At 50.4% G+C, this 17,192-nt stretch overlaps 2 protein-coding genes across 2 annotated transcripts; both read left to right on the forward strand.

The window, feature by feature from the left end:
* Positions 1 to 2,681: 2,681 nt before the first annotated feature.
* LOC140221770 (uncharacterized) lies at positions 2,682 to 4,307 on the forward strand. Its single transcript, XM_072291718.1, has 2 exons — positions 2,682 to 3,843; positions 4,243 to 4,307. Exons 1-2 carry the CDS (start codon positions 2,682 to 2,684, stop codon positions 4,305 to 4,307), a joined length of 1,227 nt encoding a protein of 408 aa, XP_072147819.1.
* Positions 4,308 to 11,024: 6,717 nt separating this feature from the next.
* LOC117842595 (uncharacterized) lies at positions 11,025 to 12,161 on the forward strand. Its single transcript, XM_034723077.2, has one exon. The coding sequence runs from the start codon at positions 11,025 to 11,027 to the stop codon at positions 12,159 to 12,161; it is 1,137 nt and encodes a 378-aa protein (XP_034578968.2).
* The last annotated feature ends 5,031 nt before the right edge of the window (positions 12,162 to 17,192 follow it).

Genomic DNA, 17,192 nt, shown 5'->3' on the forward strand with positions numbered 1-17,192 from the left:
CCTTACCTAAATAATATCTATACAAGCTTGTTACCCCTCCTCCCCCACCGTAATCGGATACATCACCCACACCGTAATCTGATTACATTATCAGTGCAACCAAACAAAGAGGGTAATCACCCATTTCACTAATCTAAATCATTTTCCATCTAGGTTAGCACCTGGGCAGAGTCAAAGTGGTTTAAGGCTAAGGTGAAAGTGGCTTTTGAATTTAGATGAGAGAAAAAATATATAAATGAGAGAAACTACCCAAACACTTCCAAGAATTTCAAGAAAACCCTGAAGATATTTTGAGACACAAGGAATCCAAAAAAAATAAGAGCACTTGGAACAAGTTCTCCAATCTTAAAATAAAATATCAAATCTAAAAATAAAAGCGATTTGTAACATTTGAATAATTCTTCAAGGACCCAATGACAAGAAATCTCTTCGTCTTCAGCACAAGTATCTATATATCCATAGTCATCACACGGGATGAGGATATTTCTTTTCATTGATGACAAGGTCTATATGTATTTATTTCGAATTTTGTTAAACCTTTTTTATCGATGAGATTTATTGCATATTTTACGTGAATCTTGTGAAACTTGTTTCACGAGCTTTAGTTACTTTTACGGGATCCCTTGTATCACAAAATATTTTCAGGGTCTTTTTTAAAAAATAAACTAGACGCAATGAAAAGATGGGTAACTAAACTCATAGTATGAAAGTTTAGCGTCAAATTTTGACAAATTGAAAAGTTGAATGACCAAATATGATTTTTTTTATCAATCATAATAGGATTTAGACCTAAGCAAAATAAGCCCGGCTCAGCCTGAAGCTAGATCTAGGGCCAGGCTTGGCGCTAGTTTTCCATGCTAGAAAAAAATGGGCCACCAGGATCCCAGCCCAAAACATTAAAATAAATTAATTTTCTACTAAAAATAGTTAGCGGCCCAGCTAAACCTTACTTGGGCCTGACTTTGCCAGCCTGGCGAGGTAAATGGGATTATGAAGGCTTGGGCGCTGATTTTAGGCCCAACAAAAATCGAGGTTCGCCTAGTCCGCAAAATGCTCACCTATAAGCACCATAAATTCTGGCTTAAGAGAAATCAATAGTTAGCCTATTATTATTTAAAAATTTGGTCCTTTTTTGTTTTCTACCACTGACAAGAGATACAAAAGATATACAAACTCCAGCTATTTTATTAGATGATGGGCAGCTTTGGATAAAACGTAAAAGGCTTTTTTCCTTTTGGTCCTTTTCTTTTGGTCCACCTAGTTATTAAATGATAGATTAAGAAGGGTTTAAATATATCAAATTTTGGATCTTTCATTCTAGTTATTCACCCTCTATCCCAAAATATAGATACGTTTAGATTTATTCGAAATCAAATATTTTCAACTTTCACTACGAATAGAGAAATAATCATAGAGCCTAGTAGCATAAAAATAATGCTAGTAGATTTATCATGAAACCAACTATTATATAACCTTTTTATTTGAAATAAATTATTTTTAGAGATATTATTGGTCAAAGTTAAAAAAGATTTGAGTTTTGAAAGCTAAACGTAGCTATATTTTGGGACGGAGGGAATAACTACAAAGACGTCTCTTTCACTCCCACCAATTGCCTTAGCTCCTCGAGCTCACCTCATTCCCACCAACCACCGCAACCCCTCAAGCTCCTCCCAATCCCGCGCAATGTCTCCAGCGCTACCTCCTCATTGTTGTGCCTATCTCTGGCATGGCCTACCATCCGTATCTTCCTCCTCTAGAGTCATCCACTTACCTTTTACCTTTGGATTTATTGTCCTTCTTTGACACAACGCCCTCACCAATCACCGCCATCCTTCTCCATCATTTCCCACGCAAATTGGAAAGTTGGCGGATCTATCGCCACTTGTCGCTTCCATGTTATCCCGTTTAAAGGTGCTAGTGCCGCCAACAACATCCATCTGCTAATCTCTCAACACCATGGTGGATGACACCACCACAGCTCCTTAAGCTCACCTCATTCCCGCCAACTGCCACAACCCCTCAAGTGCCTCTTGATTATGAGCACCGCCTCTTGCCAATCTTCTTGACGTTACCATCTTCTCCTTCCTCTTTTGTGGATGTACACCTACCGTTTCCTCTGGATTTATTTGGCTTGACGTTACCATCTTCTCCTTCCTCTTTTGTGGATGTACACCTGTCGTTTCCGCTGGATTTATTTTCCTTCTTTGGAAAGACAGCCTAGCCATCGCCATCCTCCCTCGTTTCTCGTGCAAAGCTGCAAGTTGGTGAATCTCCCGCCACTTGTCGTACCCCTTCAAATATGCTACTCCCACGCTGGTCTGATCTTGCCACCCATGGCAAACGACACCGCTGCTACCTCATCTTCCCGCCAACTACCAACCGCCCCCCGCCACCCCACCCTAATATCACCGTCGTCGAAGAAGAACCCGCTGCTTAAATTTGACATGCGCACAATTCCTCATCCTTTTGATCGTAGATTCAATTCAACCACAGTTCCTCGGGGGCAAAAATTCAATCAAAGTGAATCCTCCCAGCTGCCTTGATTGGAGATTGAATTCAAGTGAATCCTTCCAGACCACTTCCGGTGGCTTCTTGCAGACCCCCCAGCCGGCACAAAAGCCCCACGGGTTCCTCCCTCCAACATTTCAGTTTCAGCTCTCCCCGACCAAAAGCCCAAAGCCATGGACGCTCCTCCGTGCCGTCCCACGCCGCCGTCGCCGCGCGCGCTGCCGCACCTGCCGGACGGGATCGTCGAGGACATCCTCCTCCGCGTCCCGGCCGACGAACCCGCGGGCCTCCTCCGCTCGGCGCTCACCTGCAAGCGCTGGGCGCGCCTCATGGCCGACCGCGGCTTCCGCCGCCGGTACCGCGAGTGCCACCGGCCGGCGCCCATGCTTGGCTTCCTCGCCAACCTCGTCCGCACCGACGGCGTCGCCCGGTTCTTCCCCACGGCCGGCTTCCGCACGCCCCGCGCCGACCGCGACGGCTACCGCGCGCACGACGCACGCCATGGCCGCGTCCTCCTCAACCGGGTGCCGGGGACGGATCTACCAACGGGCCACCAGGATTCCGCCTCCGCCCTCGTCGTCTGGGACCCCATCACCGACGAGCAGCGTCACCTCCCCCTCCTCCAGCTCCGGCGCCGGGAGGTGCGCAACTGGAACGCCGCGGTGCTCTGCGCCGGCACCGCCGGCGGCGACGACGACGCCTGCGACCACCTCGACTGCGGCGCCGGGCCCTTCCGCGTCGTCTTCATCGGCATGAACGCCAAGGAGATCTTCGCCCACGTCTACTCCTCCGAGTCCGGTGCGTGGAGCCAGCCAGCGTCCGGTGAGCTCCTGATCCCCGGCGAACCTCAAGAAGACGACCCCATCGACGAGGCGGTGCCCGGCGTTCTAGCCGGCAACGCGCTCCACTTCGTGTTCCTTCAGGACACCCACATACTCAAGTTCGATCTGGCGACGGAGAGCCTCTCTGTGATTCCACTGCCACACAGACTCTACAGCTGGTGCATGGTGCTCATGGCCATGGACGACGGTGGACGGCTGGGATTCGCCGAGGTGGACAATCTGAATACTCTCACACTCTGGGCAATGGAGCTTGGTCCTGATGGAAATGTAGGAGGATGGGCAAGAAGGAGAGTCATTGAGCTTAGCACACGCCTCCCTCCTCGTGCCCTCAGGAACTCACCTGATGTGGTTGCCTTTGCGGACGCCGTGGATGTCGTCTTCCTGGAGACCACTGATGGGCTCTACAGTTTTGATCTCAAGTCCAGGAAGGGCACCAAGGTTATGGGCCACCGCTTCTACGACGTTGTTCCTTATACAAGCTTCTACACTCCAGGTACTACCACACACTTGAACCCTTGGTTACTATTAGCCTTGTACGGTTTTGCTCAGTTGTGCAATTTTCTCTATAAGGACTGAATTTGTAGGCACACATGTAGTTACGTTGCGCCAATGTTCGGTACGGGGAACAATGATTTTATAAGATTTGTTCTCCCAATGTCATGAATATGATCAGCTGGAATTGGCTTGAGTTAATATGATCAGCTGTGGTTTTTAACTGTTGGAGCTGTTGAAAATAACCTGTTGTTGTCTGCCTGTACTTTGTTGACCATCATTAGCACTTCTGCAGCAACTTATTGGTTATTTGTGCTTGGTTGGAAACAAATTTACGATGTGAGGAAATGATTTCTCAACCTGCTGATACTAGTGAAACTTGTGTTTTTGTGTTCTGCAGTACTGAGGCAGGCACTGGCCACTACAGGCGAGGGATCAGGTGCGAGTGCTTCGACAAGTTCTTGACAAACTCATCAGGGTGCTCACCACCAGAGAGGTTTCTTGGCATTTGGCGATGGGAGATTTGGTGGTGATAGAAATGCAAATGATAAGCAGTATGAGTTTTAGGGTGGGATAGAAATCCTTATTAGATGTATCAATAATCAGGAATAGCAGGACATATGAACTAGTACCATCTTTGATTTCGGATCATGAGATGTAGCAGACTTCATATCAAGCTTTGTTGCGGCAGCCAGAACTGTCAAAGCTACCCTTCTTGCGTGCATTTCATTTCGACGGTTACATTGATGTTTTGCTGCTTGGTTATTGTGCAGGAGTGTGATGCTTAGTTGCTGACCAAGCATAGAAATCTTATAACTAATTCATCTGTTAGTTTCTTCGCATTTCATCTGTTTGATTACTCTCTGTTTGCTTATAGCTAGGAATGCTACTTATGCAGTACTTGTTTTACTGTACTCGGTCAGTTGCCACCAGTACTTGTTTTACTGTACTCGGTCAGTTGCCACCTGCACCACATTAGGATCGGAACATTTGTACGTGAAGAGCTTTTCTCTCTTTTTTAAAGGTTTAATTGAAAAAAGAAGATAGGAAAAGAGAGAGAGTAATGGTTAATATGGTGTTCAATAGTTCGGTGCGTTAGCTTGTATGCCTGTTCTTGAACAATAGCGCCTTGCACAGGAATTAGAAAAGAACGAGCAACATCTGAGAGATGAGCCCCTGCATTAGCCTACTGTACCTGTACTCCTGAACACCAGCTTGCAGTGAAAGTGTGGACTGCGAGAAGATTTGGCACCAAGTGAAATGCACGTACTCCGGGGAAGCTCTGAAAGACTTCGCCAAACAGAGTTCAAGTCCTGCCGGGAGAGAATGGCAGTGATTTCAGATTTGAGTACTCCTGGACCCTGACAGGGAGCAGCAGGGCTGTCTCCAGGGACTGAGGCGCAGTAGTAGGCGGCGGCGCAGGAGGAGGAGGAGGCGAGGGCATCTCAATGAAAGTGTCAACACGGCATGCAGGGATGATGCGTCGGAAATGACCTTGGGTTGGGTGAACTCGCGCTTCTTTCCCTCGACATGCCACTCACCTGCCTGCTACAAACCGCTCTATACAAGCTGGCAGATTAACTCCAACCAACTGGCCAAGCAGAATTTCAGAAAAACGCCACAGGGCTTACAATCTGCCAAACAAACCAGAGAGCAACAACATTTATTGGCTAGCGAAAGCCAAGCGGAAAGGAAATTGGCTAGCGAAAGCCATGGGGGAGGGAAATTTAGACAGGCGGATCGGAGCACAAATCACAAAGGAATAAGTCCATATTTCACTCATCACCTCTTCAGTTTCAACTAATTTTGACCTCTAGCTACAATACCGTGGGCACCCTAACGTTCAGTTCCATCTAGTTTTGACCCCTCAGCCCAGTCAAAGCGGTTTAGGATATTTTAAACACCTCCAAAAAAATTCAGAAAAGTCCTGGACATATTTTGGGGCGCATGGAATCTCACACAAATAACATGAGTTCATGGAACAAGTTCTCCGAGATTTGAATAAAATATTCAATAAATCCAAAAAAATAAAAGAGGATTTATAAAATTTTAAATAAATCCATATAGACCATGATATCAATGGAAAGAAATCTCTTCATGCTCATCAAAAACCAAGTCCATAAGATTCTTTTTTACTTAAAGTATAGTCTTTGATTGAAATTTTCAGAGCAGATATCCCATGGCCATAATCATTAATGAGGATGAAGAGATTTCTTGTCAATGATTGACAAGATCTATATGGATTTATTTGAAATTTTATTAAACCTTTCCTATTTTTAATTTATTAAATCTTTACTGGAATCTAGTAGAACTTGTTTCACAAGCTCTAGTTACTTTTATAGGATTTCTAGTATCAAAAGATATCTTTAGAATTGTTTCCCCCTTCGTTTGAATATTTTCCCTCATTTCTACTTAACAAATTGTTGCCACATCAGCATGAACCGCTATGTTTGGGCTCAGGGGTCAAAACTAGATGAAATTGAAAGTTAGATGTAACGATCCTGGTCGAATCTTTCAAGTTAATCTTAATCCGAGTCCCTAATCCCGCTAACTCAGCTCCCCCGAGCTTAAGTGCTCAACCTCCAGTTCCGGTCCCGACCCCTGAGAACCCGACCCCTTTCCGCCAGTTTCCAGCTCCGACCCCTGAAGACCCCCAACCCACCCCGTTGGTTCCTTCTAAGTCTCGCCAACAGTGTCTCCTTTCAATCTGGAGCAAAGGATAAAATGAGACTGACCGGTGGACCCGTAAATCTTTTCCCCCGGATCTCCCGAGGCAGACGCACTCGAGCGGCCTGCACCACATCAGAGCTCCCCCGCCGCGTGGCTCAACTCCTCCGACCCCCGCCGCTCCGCCCAGTCGCCGGCCGCGACCAGATGGATTCCCGCGCCTTCCTCCCCAATCGCAGCGGAAGCCCCTCTGCAACCTTTCTGCAGCGCCCCGTCTCGCTCGCGCCCTCGCTGGCCGCGCCTTGGTGCTCCGTCGCCGCTGTGGCAGAACTTTGCCGCCTGCTGCATCAGACCACCTCGCGGCTCGCGCCCATCATCACCGCGCCGGACCCCCGGCTGCAAGGCCCGATGCCTTCCTGCTTTTCCGCCGCCTCTCCACAGTCGCGCCGCCCCGGACTGTGCTACAGAACGATTCCTCCATCGCCAATCCTGACCCCGGTCGCAACAACTCCTTTTCCGCCTTGTCAGAACTGTGCCCCGGCAGACCGCCGTTTCGCGCTCGCCCGCGCAGCCGCAGCCCGCCTGTCTTTTCACCGGTTGCAACCTCGCTTGTAGTGCCGTTCCCCCTGTCACACCCATCAGATCCGCCGCACGACGACGCCCGCCTCTGCCAAACCGCAACCACCGGCAAAACCTCGCCTGCGCCGCCCTGTCTCCAGTGCCCAATGGCCGAAGGCATCATCTCCGAACTCCTGTTCCACCGCCCATCGCTGCTCAATCGCCGCCATGGCAGCACACTCCATTCTTTTCCTTCCCAATCTTCGTGCTGCTCCAGCTCTCTCTCTTCCCGCACAGCTATAAAAGGAAACGTCCGAGTCCTACCGGAGTTCCCTTCGCCATCGCTGCCTTACCACCTTGTTCCTCTATTTCGTGCTCGAGCGCTGCCACCTAAGTTCCTGAGGAACTCTCCTCTCTGCTCAACACCCGCCTTTCCCAATCCACCCAGCCGCTTGCTCCTCCGCGCTGTACTAAAGCTTGCTTGTTGTCCACAAGAAGCACCGCCGCCGCCGGAGTACCGCCGGACATCACCGCTGCCCAAGTCCGCTCCTTCCCGATCCCAAAGCTTCACCTATAAACCGAAGGTAAGCTGCCGACCCCTTTTCCATCTCGCCCGACCCTCTCTGTTCGTCCGACCCCTTTTCCATCTCGCCCGACCCTCTCTGTTCGTCCGACCCTTTTTCCGTCTCACCCGACCCTCTCTGTTCGTCCGACCCCTTTTCCGTCTTGCCCAACCCTCTCTGTTCGTCCGACCCCTTTTTTTTCCGTCTCGCCCGACCCTGTCTGTTCACCCGACCCCTTCTTCGTCTCGTCCGACCCTGTCTGTTTCACCGACCCTTTTTCTGCCTCGCCCGAGGACTCGGCTGTATCTTTTTCCTGGACCCGAGGGTATATGTGTAAAAATCGGGGACTTCTCTGCGTTAAGTCTGAGGACCCCCCAGCACAGCTATTCCTCTAGTCTAAGGGTCAGATCATGAGTTTCTTCCAACCCGACCCTTGGTCTTGTTCTTTATCCACTGAAGCTTGAACCTCCACACTTTTTCCGTAGCTTTTGCTACAAGTTTCTAGGCTAAAACTTGCAAGTGTTGCTGTTGAAATAACCGTCTAAGTGCTAACTCCTGCATTTGCATTCGTGTAGAGCTGAATCTCACCGACGGCGTCTACGAACTGTATCCGGTGCCAGAAGACGGAGCAGTAGCTGAGCCGCCGACCGCAGGAGCTGCAGCAGAACCCTCAGAAGACCAGTTCTCCTCCCCTCCACTTGAAGGCAAGCCCCGGAGCATGAACCCTTTTTCCTCTAAAATTACACATGCCTTCCTTGTTTGTATGTGCATTTACGTTACAGGAGTTGTTTGAAATCTTAGATGCATGACATAGTTCCTCTGATCTGCACACTAGTTGTTGAGTCCGAGTAGTTGCATTGCTTAATAGAACTCGGTAAAAGTCGAGTGATGTCCTGTCACTCGCAAGTTATAGGAGTTGGTTGTTCTCCTTTTGGTTACAACTATAAGGACGATGGACGGGGCAGGGCCTGGTGAACTCTTTTGGTGGTCGGTGGATTGCCCTGTCTGTCTATATGAAGTTGCTAAGGTTGAAAAGTGTTGGTGTTCGTGATCAAGTGTTTGAAAGTACTAATCTCATACCTAGTATGGGATGGGGAAGCCTAGTACCTGATTGAACTAGAGCGTGGCTTATATCCCTGCTGTCCCTGGAACGAGATTCCCATGGTGCATCATGTGGGTGCAAGTGCGGTCACAGTACGGTAGAGACCGGGACTGTGGAGCATTTCATGCCAAGGGAAGTTTGGACCTAACACGTGCCTGGGAATTGATGGGGACGGCCGACACAGGAAGCGACCTTTGTGGTGCGCGGATATCGTGAGATTAGGTTCGCCATGCATGGTTAAGAAACTCGAATCGATTCGTCTGCCTCTCACAGTTTGAGACTGCTTGATCGCTATGCTACACTAAGTAAAGATGGAACATGATGATGATATGAACTCGATGCTTGCTCTATGCTTTGTTGTTGAAAACTATGGTTGTTTAGCCTAAGTCGCCAATGTAGACTGGTTAATGAACTTAGAACTGGAGCTAAAACTTGAAAGCAAGGACCCACTATAGTCGCTTTTGGCAAACAGAACCCCTCAGCCAAAGAGCCTTACATGTCTAGAAGTGGTGGAGTAGTTTACCACCGGTCAGTTAAGTTTTATTGAGCTTAGAAGCTTAGCCTTGTTTGTGGCTCTCTTTTCAGGTGAAGTCGCCGCTCCTGAGCTTGTTCCCGTTGGCACTTGACCGCCCCAGCTCCCTCTGGGTTGGATGGGATCCCTCCTCGGACGGCGAGGAAAGGGATCACTGATGTCCTGATCGGCCTTATCAAGAACGTCCGACCCCGATGAGTAGTTTCCGCTGTTTTATCTTTCTGCTACTTTTGAACCTTGTTAAACTCTGATTTACAACCAAGTGTGTAACAACTTGTTAATCTTTTGGTGGACCTGTTGTATTCTCTGGAACCGCTCACCTTCGTGTGAGTTTGCTAACTCGGTCTTGTTAAAGTGGTTAAATCGGATGAAATCTGACGACACTTCATGTTAATTTGACTAAGGCATGAGTGTCGCGTGTTAGGCGACTTAACCATGCTTTAATCAAGCTAATCCGAGGTGGATCCGCCACATTAGAGTAACCAAACTAAAACTAAACCATATATATTAGAGTTGCTCGTCAAAATTGGACAAAAAGAAAAGTTGAAGGATGAAATGTGAACTTTTGTCAATCATTAAAAAGCAAATCACCACCATAAAATCCAACTTAGTACAAGTCAATAGTTAATGTATTGCTATTTCGAAAATTAGTAGATTTATGGCTTTTTAACATAGGTGGCTAGATATAAAATATGTGTAGAAGCTATAGTACAAAAAATATACCAACAATTTGTGAATGGTTGGATTAGTCAGATATTCAATTAAACCGAGAAGGATAGGCAGGCGACACAAGTGTAAAGTGTGACCCTCGATCTGTCTGTGAACCGGAAAGGAGGTACGGTACTAGAAATCAACTTGTTACTCTACCTAGACCATAATGTTTGGAGTTTTATCAAATTATATGTTGCCTTGGATTGAACCAAAATGTTTTATTCTTTCCTTTTTTTTTCTTTGGGTCTGACTAGTTATTGGATGATCGATCTAGAACTGAAATGAATATCCTATGTTATAGTCATGTTCATCCGAATTATCGCTCTATTCACTGAAAGATCTACCTTTTTAACTCAAATTTTATCTGTGAATTTCGGTCATTTCGATAGAACTGAAAAAATATTGAAAATGAATTTTAAAACCCTGCCTAACACCAGCATGGCCTGTCAAATGCCTTTCCCCTTCCTCCTCCGCAGCCACACAAGGCATATACCTACCTTTTTTTTCCTTTGAAATTATTTTTCTTCTTTGGCAAGATACCTCACCACCACCTTTTCGCTCGTTTCCCGCGCAAAAGCGAAAAGTTGGCGTATCTGCCACCACTTGTCGCTTCCACGTTAACCCTTTTAAAATGTACCGCTCCCGCCAATCCACTCGTCTCTCTCCACCTATAGCGAATGACGCCGCTGCTACCATCGTCTTCCCGCTCACTACCCACCACTCTCACCCGCCCTAACATCATCGTCGCCGGAGAAGAAGCCATCGACAAAGTTGGACAAGTAGCATAATTCCTTCTTTTATGATAGGAGATTATCCAATACAATCAAAATTCCTCTGGGAAAAAATCAATCAAACTTGTGGAATCCTCCCGGCTGCCTTGGCATCAGATTTTCAATTCAAGCGAATCCTCCCGGACCACTTCCGCTGGCTTCTTGCAGTCCACAGTCGGCAACTCGGCTTAAACCACTCCCTCGCCGCCCCCGGCTTTCCTCTCTCTCTCCACACTTCAGTTTCACTTCCCCCGAACGAAGCAAGCCATGGACGCTCCCATGCCGCCGCCGCCGCTCCGCGTGCCGCCGCACCTGCCGGACGAGGTCGTCGAGGACATCCTCGTCCGCGTCCCGGCCGACGACCCCGCGCGCCTCCTCCGCTCGGCGCTCACCTGCAAGCGCTGGGCGCGCCTCATGGCCAACCGCGGCTTCCGCCGCCGTTACCGCGAGCGCTACCGCGGCGCGCCCCCCGTGCTGGGGGTCCTCGCCAACCTCACCCTCACCGGCGGCGTCGCCCGATTCATCCCCAACCCCACCTGCGGCTTCCGCCCGGCCCGCGACGACCTCCCCGGCTACCGCGCGCACGACGCCCGCCACGGCCGCGTCCTCCTCAACAGGCTGCCGGGGACCCCCGCGCCCCACCGCGACCAGGAGTCCGCCCTCGCCGTCTGGGACCCCACCACCGACCAGCTCCGTCAGCTCCCCCTCCTGAAGCGGCCCCACCAGGTGCTCAACTGGAACGCCGCCGTGCTCTGCGGCGCGGACGCCGGCGCCGCCTGCGACCACCTCGACTGCCACGCTGGTCCCTTCCGCGTCGTCTTCGTCGGCATCGACTCCGAGAGGATCTTCGCCAGCGTCTACTCCTCGGAGTTCGGCGCGTGGAGCGACGCGACCAGCGCCGACCACCCCGGCGACGACCTCGACATCGCCTCTCCCGGTGCTCTCGCCGGGAACGCGATCCACTTCGTGTTCCTCAGGGGGACCAGGGTCCTCAAGTACGATCTGGGCACGCGCAAGATGTACCATCTTCGCCTGCCGCGCATGCTCGCCTACGGCTCTCGCATCGTGCTCATGGCCATGGAGGACGGCAAGCTAGGGTTCGCGGAGCTGTGGCTGCAGTATACTGTGCTCAGGCTCTGGTCACTGGAGCTTTCTCCTAACGGGTTGGATGGAGCATGGGTGTTGGGCAGATCCATCGAGCTCAACAAGCACCTTCCTGCTGATGCCTTCCTCCCCGGGAGCATGCCATGTGTGGTTGCGTTTGCGGACGGCGCCGGCATCATCTTCCTGAAGATGATTGATGGGCTCTACGGTCTTGATCTCAAGTCTGCGCGGGCAACCAAGATTTCCATGGCCAGTGGCTTCTACGACATCGTTCCCTTTGTCAGCTTCTACATACCAGGTAACACCACTTGACCTCCGATCCTGCTTATTCTTCTTCAGGTTTGCTCAGTTGTGATTCCTTTGTAAAGAGTGGATTTATAGGCACGTACACTTGTATTCGCAGTTGGTTTTAAATAGCCGGCTATAGCCCCACTATAGCAATTTGATGCTATTTTTTTTCTCATATACCACTACTAGAGAAAATGTTATTAGTACCGGTTCGGAACCCCCCTTAGTACCGGTTTCGCAACCGGTACTAAAAGGGAGCCTTTAGAGTACCGATTTGAGATAACCGGTGCTAAAGAGTATTAAAAAATTAAAAAAAATGAATCCCCGCCCCACACCCCTAACCCCGCCGGCCCCCGCCCTCCCTCCCTCCCCCCCCTCCTCCCTCCCCCCCCCCCCTCGGCCGCCCAACCCCTCCCACTGCCCGCCCCCCGTCCTCCGCCTCCGCCGCCCCTCCGCCCGCCCGTCGCCTGGCCCCACCCTCCGCCTCCACCACCCCTCCGCTCGCCCGCCACCTCCGCCCCCGCCCTCCGCCTCGCCTCCGCCTCCGCCCCTCCGCCCGCCCGTCTCCGCCTCGCTGCCTTCCGCTCTCCGCCCCGCTGCTCCCGCCGCCCGCGCTAAGAGAGGAGAGAAGGAGAGGAGCGAGAGCGAGCGAGAGAGAGAGAGAGAGCAACGGGCGCGTGCTATCTGCTGTTGTTGTGGCGCTCTGCTGAGAGAGGGGGGAGAGAGAGATAGGAAAGATAGGGATGCATGTGGGAGCGGGTACCGCGCGGGGGATGGCTTTAGTACCGGGTGGAGTCTCCACCCGGCACTAAAGGCTTTCAAACACATTAGTACCGGGTGGAGCCTCCACCCAGTACTAATGGGTGACCTTTTGTACTTCGTGAAGCTCCCACCCGTACTAAAGGGCCTCCAGTGGATCCCAAATTTGGACCTGGTACTAATGCTAACATTAGTACTGGGTCCAAATGTGACCGGTACTAAGGGAGTGGACGAAAGATCCATTCCCTAGTAGTGTACAATTTAGCCGATATAGCTCGTTGTAGCCTCATTTAGCCTGCTATTAGTTGTTTAGAGCCTAGCCACTAAATTCTCTTAGCCTGCTATTTAGGGAATGTATTGGTTGGTGTCTCGGAATAGACTGTGTGATTTGTTTTATAATAAAGTTGTTATTATCCCAATGTCATGTAGAACTGTCAAGTGTGATAGGCCTATATTTCCTTTTTATTATAGCCACTGCTGCAATTGGCTACCGCGCGTAGGAATTGATTTAGTGGCATATCTTTAACCCTGCTCCCAGTAAGGTAATAACTTGCAGGAATGTAACCATAAAAGGCCATTACCTACCTGTATGATCGAGCTTAGCTAGCTATGGTATGCTACTTAATAGCATAGAAGCATGGATGATGATTTGTCGTAAAGAAAAAGGATACGTGTTGTTCAGCAGTTTCTGGGTCCATCTTTTGTTCATACGATCTAGTGTGTTTGTTAACTTGTGGAACTGACGATAATAAGAGATTGCTGTTTTCCTGTCCTGTGCAAGCAGTTAGCACTTTAGCATCAAATTGTTGGTTCCTTGTGTTTAGTTAGAAACAAATATATTGTTTTTGAAATTTTTATTTTTTCTGTTCTGCAGTGCTAAGAGCGGCACTGGTCACTTCAGGCGAGGAATCAAGTGTGGGTTCTTCAAGTCCTTGACAAACTTAGGGTGCTCACCAGAAATAGACATAGCAAATTAGCAACTATTTTTTCCGAACAATCAAATTAGCTACTATCATCTTTTATTGGGGCATTTGTGTTCTTGCCCCTGTTTTCAAGTGTAATTGTGATTTTACCCTTGTTTTTTCAACTTTGTGAATTTGCCTTCAACTATTCATAACTCAATGCGATTTGCCCCTAGTCAACGGTCAAAACAAGGGCAAATACGCAAAGACCAAGGGCAAAATCACAATGACTTGTGAATAGTTGAGGGTAAAATCACAAAGTTAGAAAAATGAGGGTAAAAACACAATTGCACTTCAAAGTAGGGCAAGATCATCAAAAATCCCATTTTTATTTCAGCTCATGTGATGCAGCAGATAGCATGTTAAACTTTGTTGCGGTTTTAATCATTCAGAACAGTCCAAGTTTTCTTTGTTAACCTACCCTGCTTGCTCTATCCGATGCTTCAGAATTCGTATGTAGGCAAAGTGCTGGTGCTCTAATGTTTTGCGAGTAGAATCTCTGTGCGAGCAAAAGTTCAGCTCACTCTACAGGATGCTAAAAAGGTTTTACTCGGAGGCTGTGGCACGTCGACGGTGAAGTCGCCACACAATGCTGAGCACTAAGTTTGCCTGAATGCATTTCATTTTGATGGGTACATTTATTTCTTTTTCTTGGTGATCGTGTGGGAGAGGGATGCTTTAGTTGCTGGACGTAGAAATCTTAACTAATTCTTTTGTTACTTTCTACACATTCCATTTTTTTTTATCAATCTGGTTGGTTATCGGAATGCTATCTATTTGTCAATAGTTTTCGATATGCAGTACTTGTTTCTGATTGGATTTTCGACAGCATGCAATGAACTCTTTACCGCCATCCATGCGTGTTACAGCTTGCAATCTGATTGATAACCTGAACTGCACAAAGCGTGAGCTCACGAGCTGTTCTAGACGACCGACATGGCGGAGGCCGCGGTCACAGTCGGCGAGGTCCTCAATCTCAAAGCGCCGGAGCTTACCTCCTCCGAGGAGAACAGGATGGCGAGCCACGGCAACGAGCGCGTACCCGGGGCATTCCGCGGCGAGTATAGGTGCGAAAGCGCCGCGAGGGAAGCAGGCGCTCGGGAACGGGTGGCGTTGTGCGTGGGCTCGGATGCGGAGACGACGACCACGGCGGCGCGGCTCCATCTGTGCCGTGACCGAACGCGCACGTCCCAGTCCCCTCCCGCTACAGGACTGCGGCTGGGAACGGTATGCTTAGCTGCGGAGAAACAGGCCTGGTTTGGTTCGGTTGCTTATTTTTAAGCAACCGTCGCATCGAATGTTTAGATATTAATTAGGAGTATTAAACGTAGACTATTTACAAATCCATTACATAAGCGGAGGTTAAACGGCGAGACGAATCTATTAAGCCTAATTACAAAATCCATTACAAAATGGATATATACCTTCCGCCTGGAGGATTTGCAAAATGGCCCCTAGTTTGGATCTAGTTTGGATCGCGACTATTAATCGCGATAAGAATATTTGCAAATTACCCTCTTATTTGGATCATGACTACTAATCACGATCCGATTATTTACATATAGCTCCTGAGTTCTGATGGAAATTTTACAATGTGGTCCCTACATCGGCGCGCGCTGTGTACCCCTCGGCGGCTCATCCTCCGGCGCTGTCAACGGTCGACGCGACCCCGTCCGGAAGCGCCCCTCTCAGCTACCAGTATGTTCTTGCTATGTTGTTGTCGGGCCAACCCAAGGTGGGAAAGAAGACGAAAGGGCTCGACTAGTCAAGAGTCAATGATGGAGACAAGTCAACGAGGTCTTCACCGTTCTACTCTCCTCCATCGTCACTGACTCCATGCCCACCTCACCGGCGGGAGCGCCGGCGAAGGCAACGGCAGCTGCTGCCGCCATTGGAGTCGTTCCTTAGCTGTTTAACTGGTACTTAGCACCAATCGAATGAACAGAGCCAAACATGAACTTACATTCTCTGAACTTTGGGGCTGCTTTAGCATTCGACCGAATGTTGCGATTGCAGTTCATGATCTATGCAATTGGGCTTCCCTGCAACATAGTGTGCGTACACTGATTCCATATTCAACCCTGTTTCTAGTCTTACTCTTGAATCTCGGGTACAGTACAGATCTTGATCAAGTACTACTTCAGTGCTCACACAATGAGAAGCACTTGCAGTACATTCGTGTGAAGAGTTCAGACTCCAGTATATACAGAGAACTTGGCCTTTTGACAGCAGGTAATATACCTGAAAGTTAAGCTTTTTGACAGCAGGTAGTGAGCTCTTACGTACCGCCATCCATGCGTGTTGTGCGGAGATGCCATTTGCAGACGAACGCACAGGCGCGCCGCGCGCAGAGCGTGCCAGTCAAGTTCGAAGCTTAGCTCACACGCTGTGCTACTAGACTATGGCATGGCGGAGGTCGCGGGTCACCGTCGGCGAGGAGACAAAGCGCGGGCGGTTACCTCGGAGGCTAGCGGAATGGATGGCCACGGCGACGAGCTAGGCGGTGGCGACACGCGCGCGAAGGCGCCGCGCTTGTAAGGACGACGACCTCCGGTGGAATCGCCGCGCGTGGATCTCCGACGAGTTCGGGCGCGACGGTGGCGGCGAGCGCGGAGGGCGCGCTGGACGTCCGCCGTCCACCCCGGACGGCGGAGCGCGCGCTGGACGAGTGCGGGGTGGACGGTATTTCATTTACCGTCCGGGCCTTTAGGCCACGTGGACTGTCGGATCGAATTCGCACGGCCTGGATCTCGAGACTAAAAGTCAGCGGAGCGCCGCGCATGCTCGGCTTCCTCTGCAACGCGAACGCGCTCGTCGCGGGGCCCGGCTTCCGCTGGCTGTTCCGCGAGCGCCGCCGCGCTTCGTTCCCGTCTCCACCTTTCGCTCGCCCCGGCCCCGTGCAGGCCGGCCTCCGCCGTTGGCGATGCCCGCCGCCACAGCCACGCCCTCCTGCGCCGGGAACCCCAAGCGCGACGTCTCCAGGGGCTGCGCCCTCGCTGCCTGGGATCTGGGCATCATCACGGGGGAGAAGAAGCTTCTGGCACTGGCCATCTCGTCGCTCGCCGTTCTGCTGCGCCACCTCCTCCGGCCGTGGGCCGCCGCACGCCCCGTCTACGAGACTGCCACCATCGACGGCAGCCGGAGCCAGGCAGCCAGCACCTGTCATCTGCCGCTCCGGGGATCGCTGCTGCATGCGTGGCCCAGAGAGTGTCGCGTTCGACGGCGACGCCGCGTCCTGAGGTGGAACGGGCAGGCGCGCCGCTGGTCGACCTACGCGTACTGCCCGGGCTACGACGTCAGGCCTGCACCGTGTCAGGATCCGGCCGGCGGAGGT

Source organism: Setaria viridis, chromosome 2 (assembly GCF_005286985.2).
Source record: "Setaria viridis chromosome 2, Setaria_viridis_v4.0, whole genome shotgun sequence".
In the NCBI taxonomy this organism is placed as follows: Eukaryota; Viridiplantae; Streptophyta; class Magnoliopsida; order Poales; family Poaceae; genus Setaria; species Setaria viridis.

Coding starts and splice junctions, on each gene's coding strand:
- LOC117842595 (XM_034723077.2), top strand. CDS start 11,025: ATGCCGCCGCCGCCGCTCCGCGTGCCGCCGCACCTGCCGGACGAGGTC.
- LOC140221770 (XM_072291718.1), top strand. CDS start 2,682: ATGGACGCTCCTCCGTGCCGTCCCACGCCGCCGTCGCCGCGCGCGCTG. Junction 3,844..4,242: donor TACAAGCTTCTACACTCCAG/GTACTACCACAC, acceptor TGTGTTCTGCAG/TACTGAGGCAGGCACTGGCC.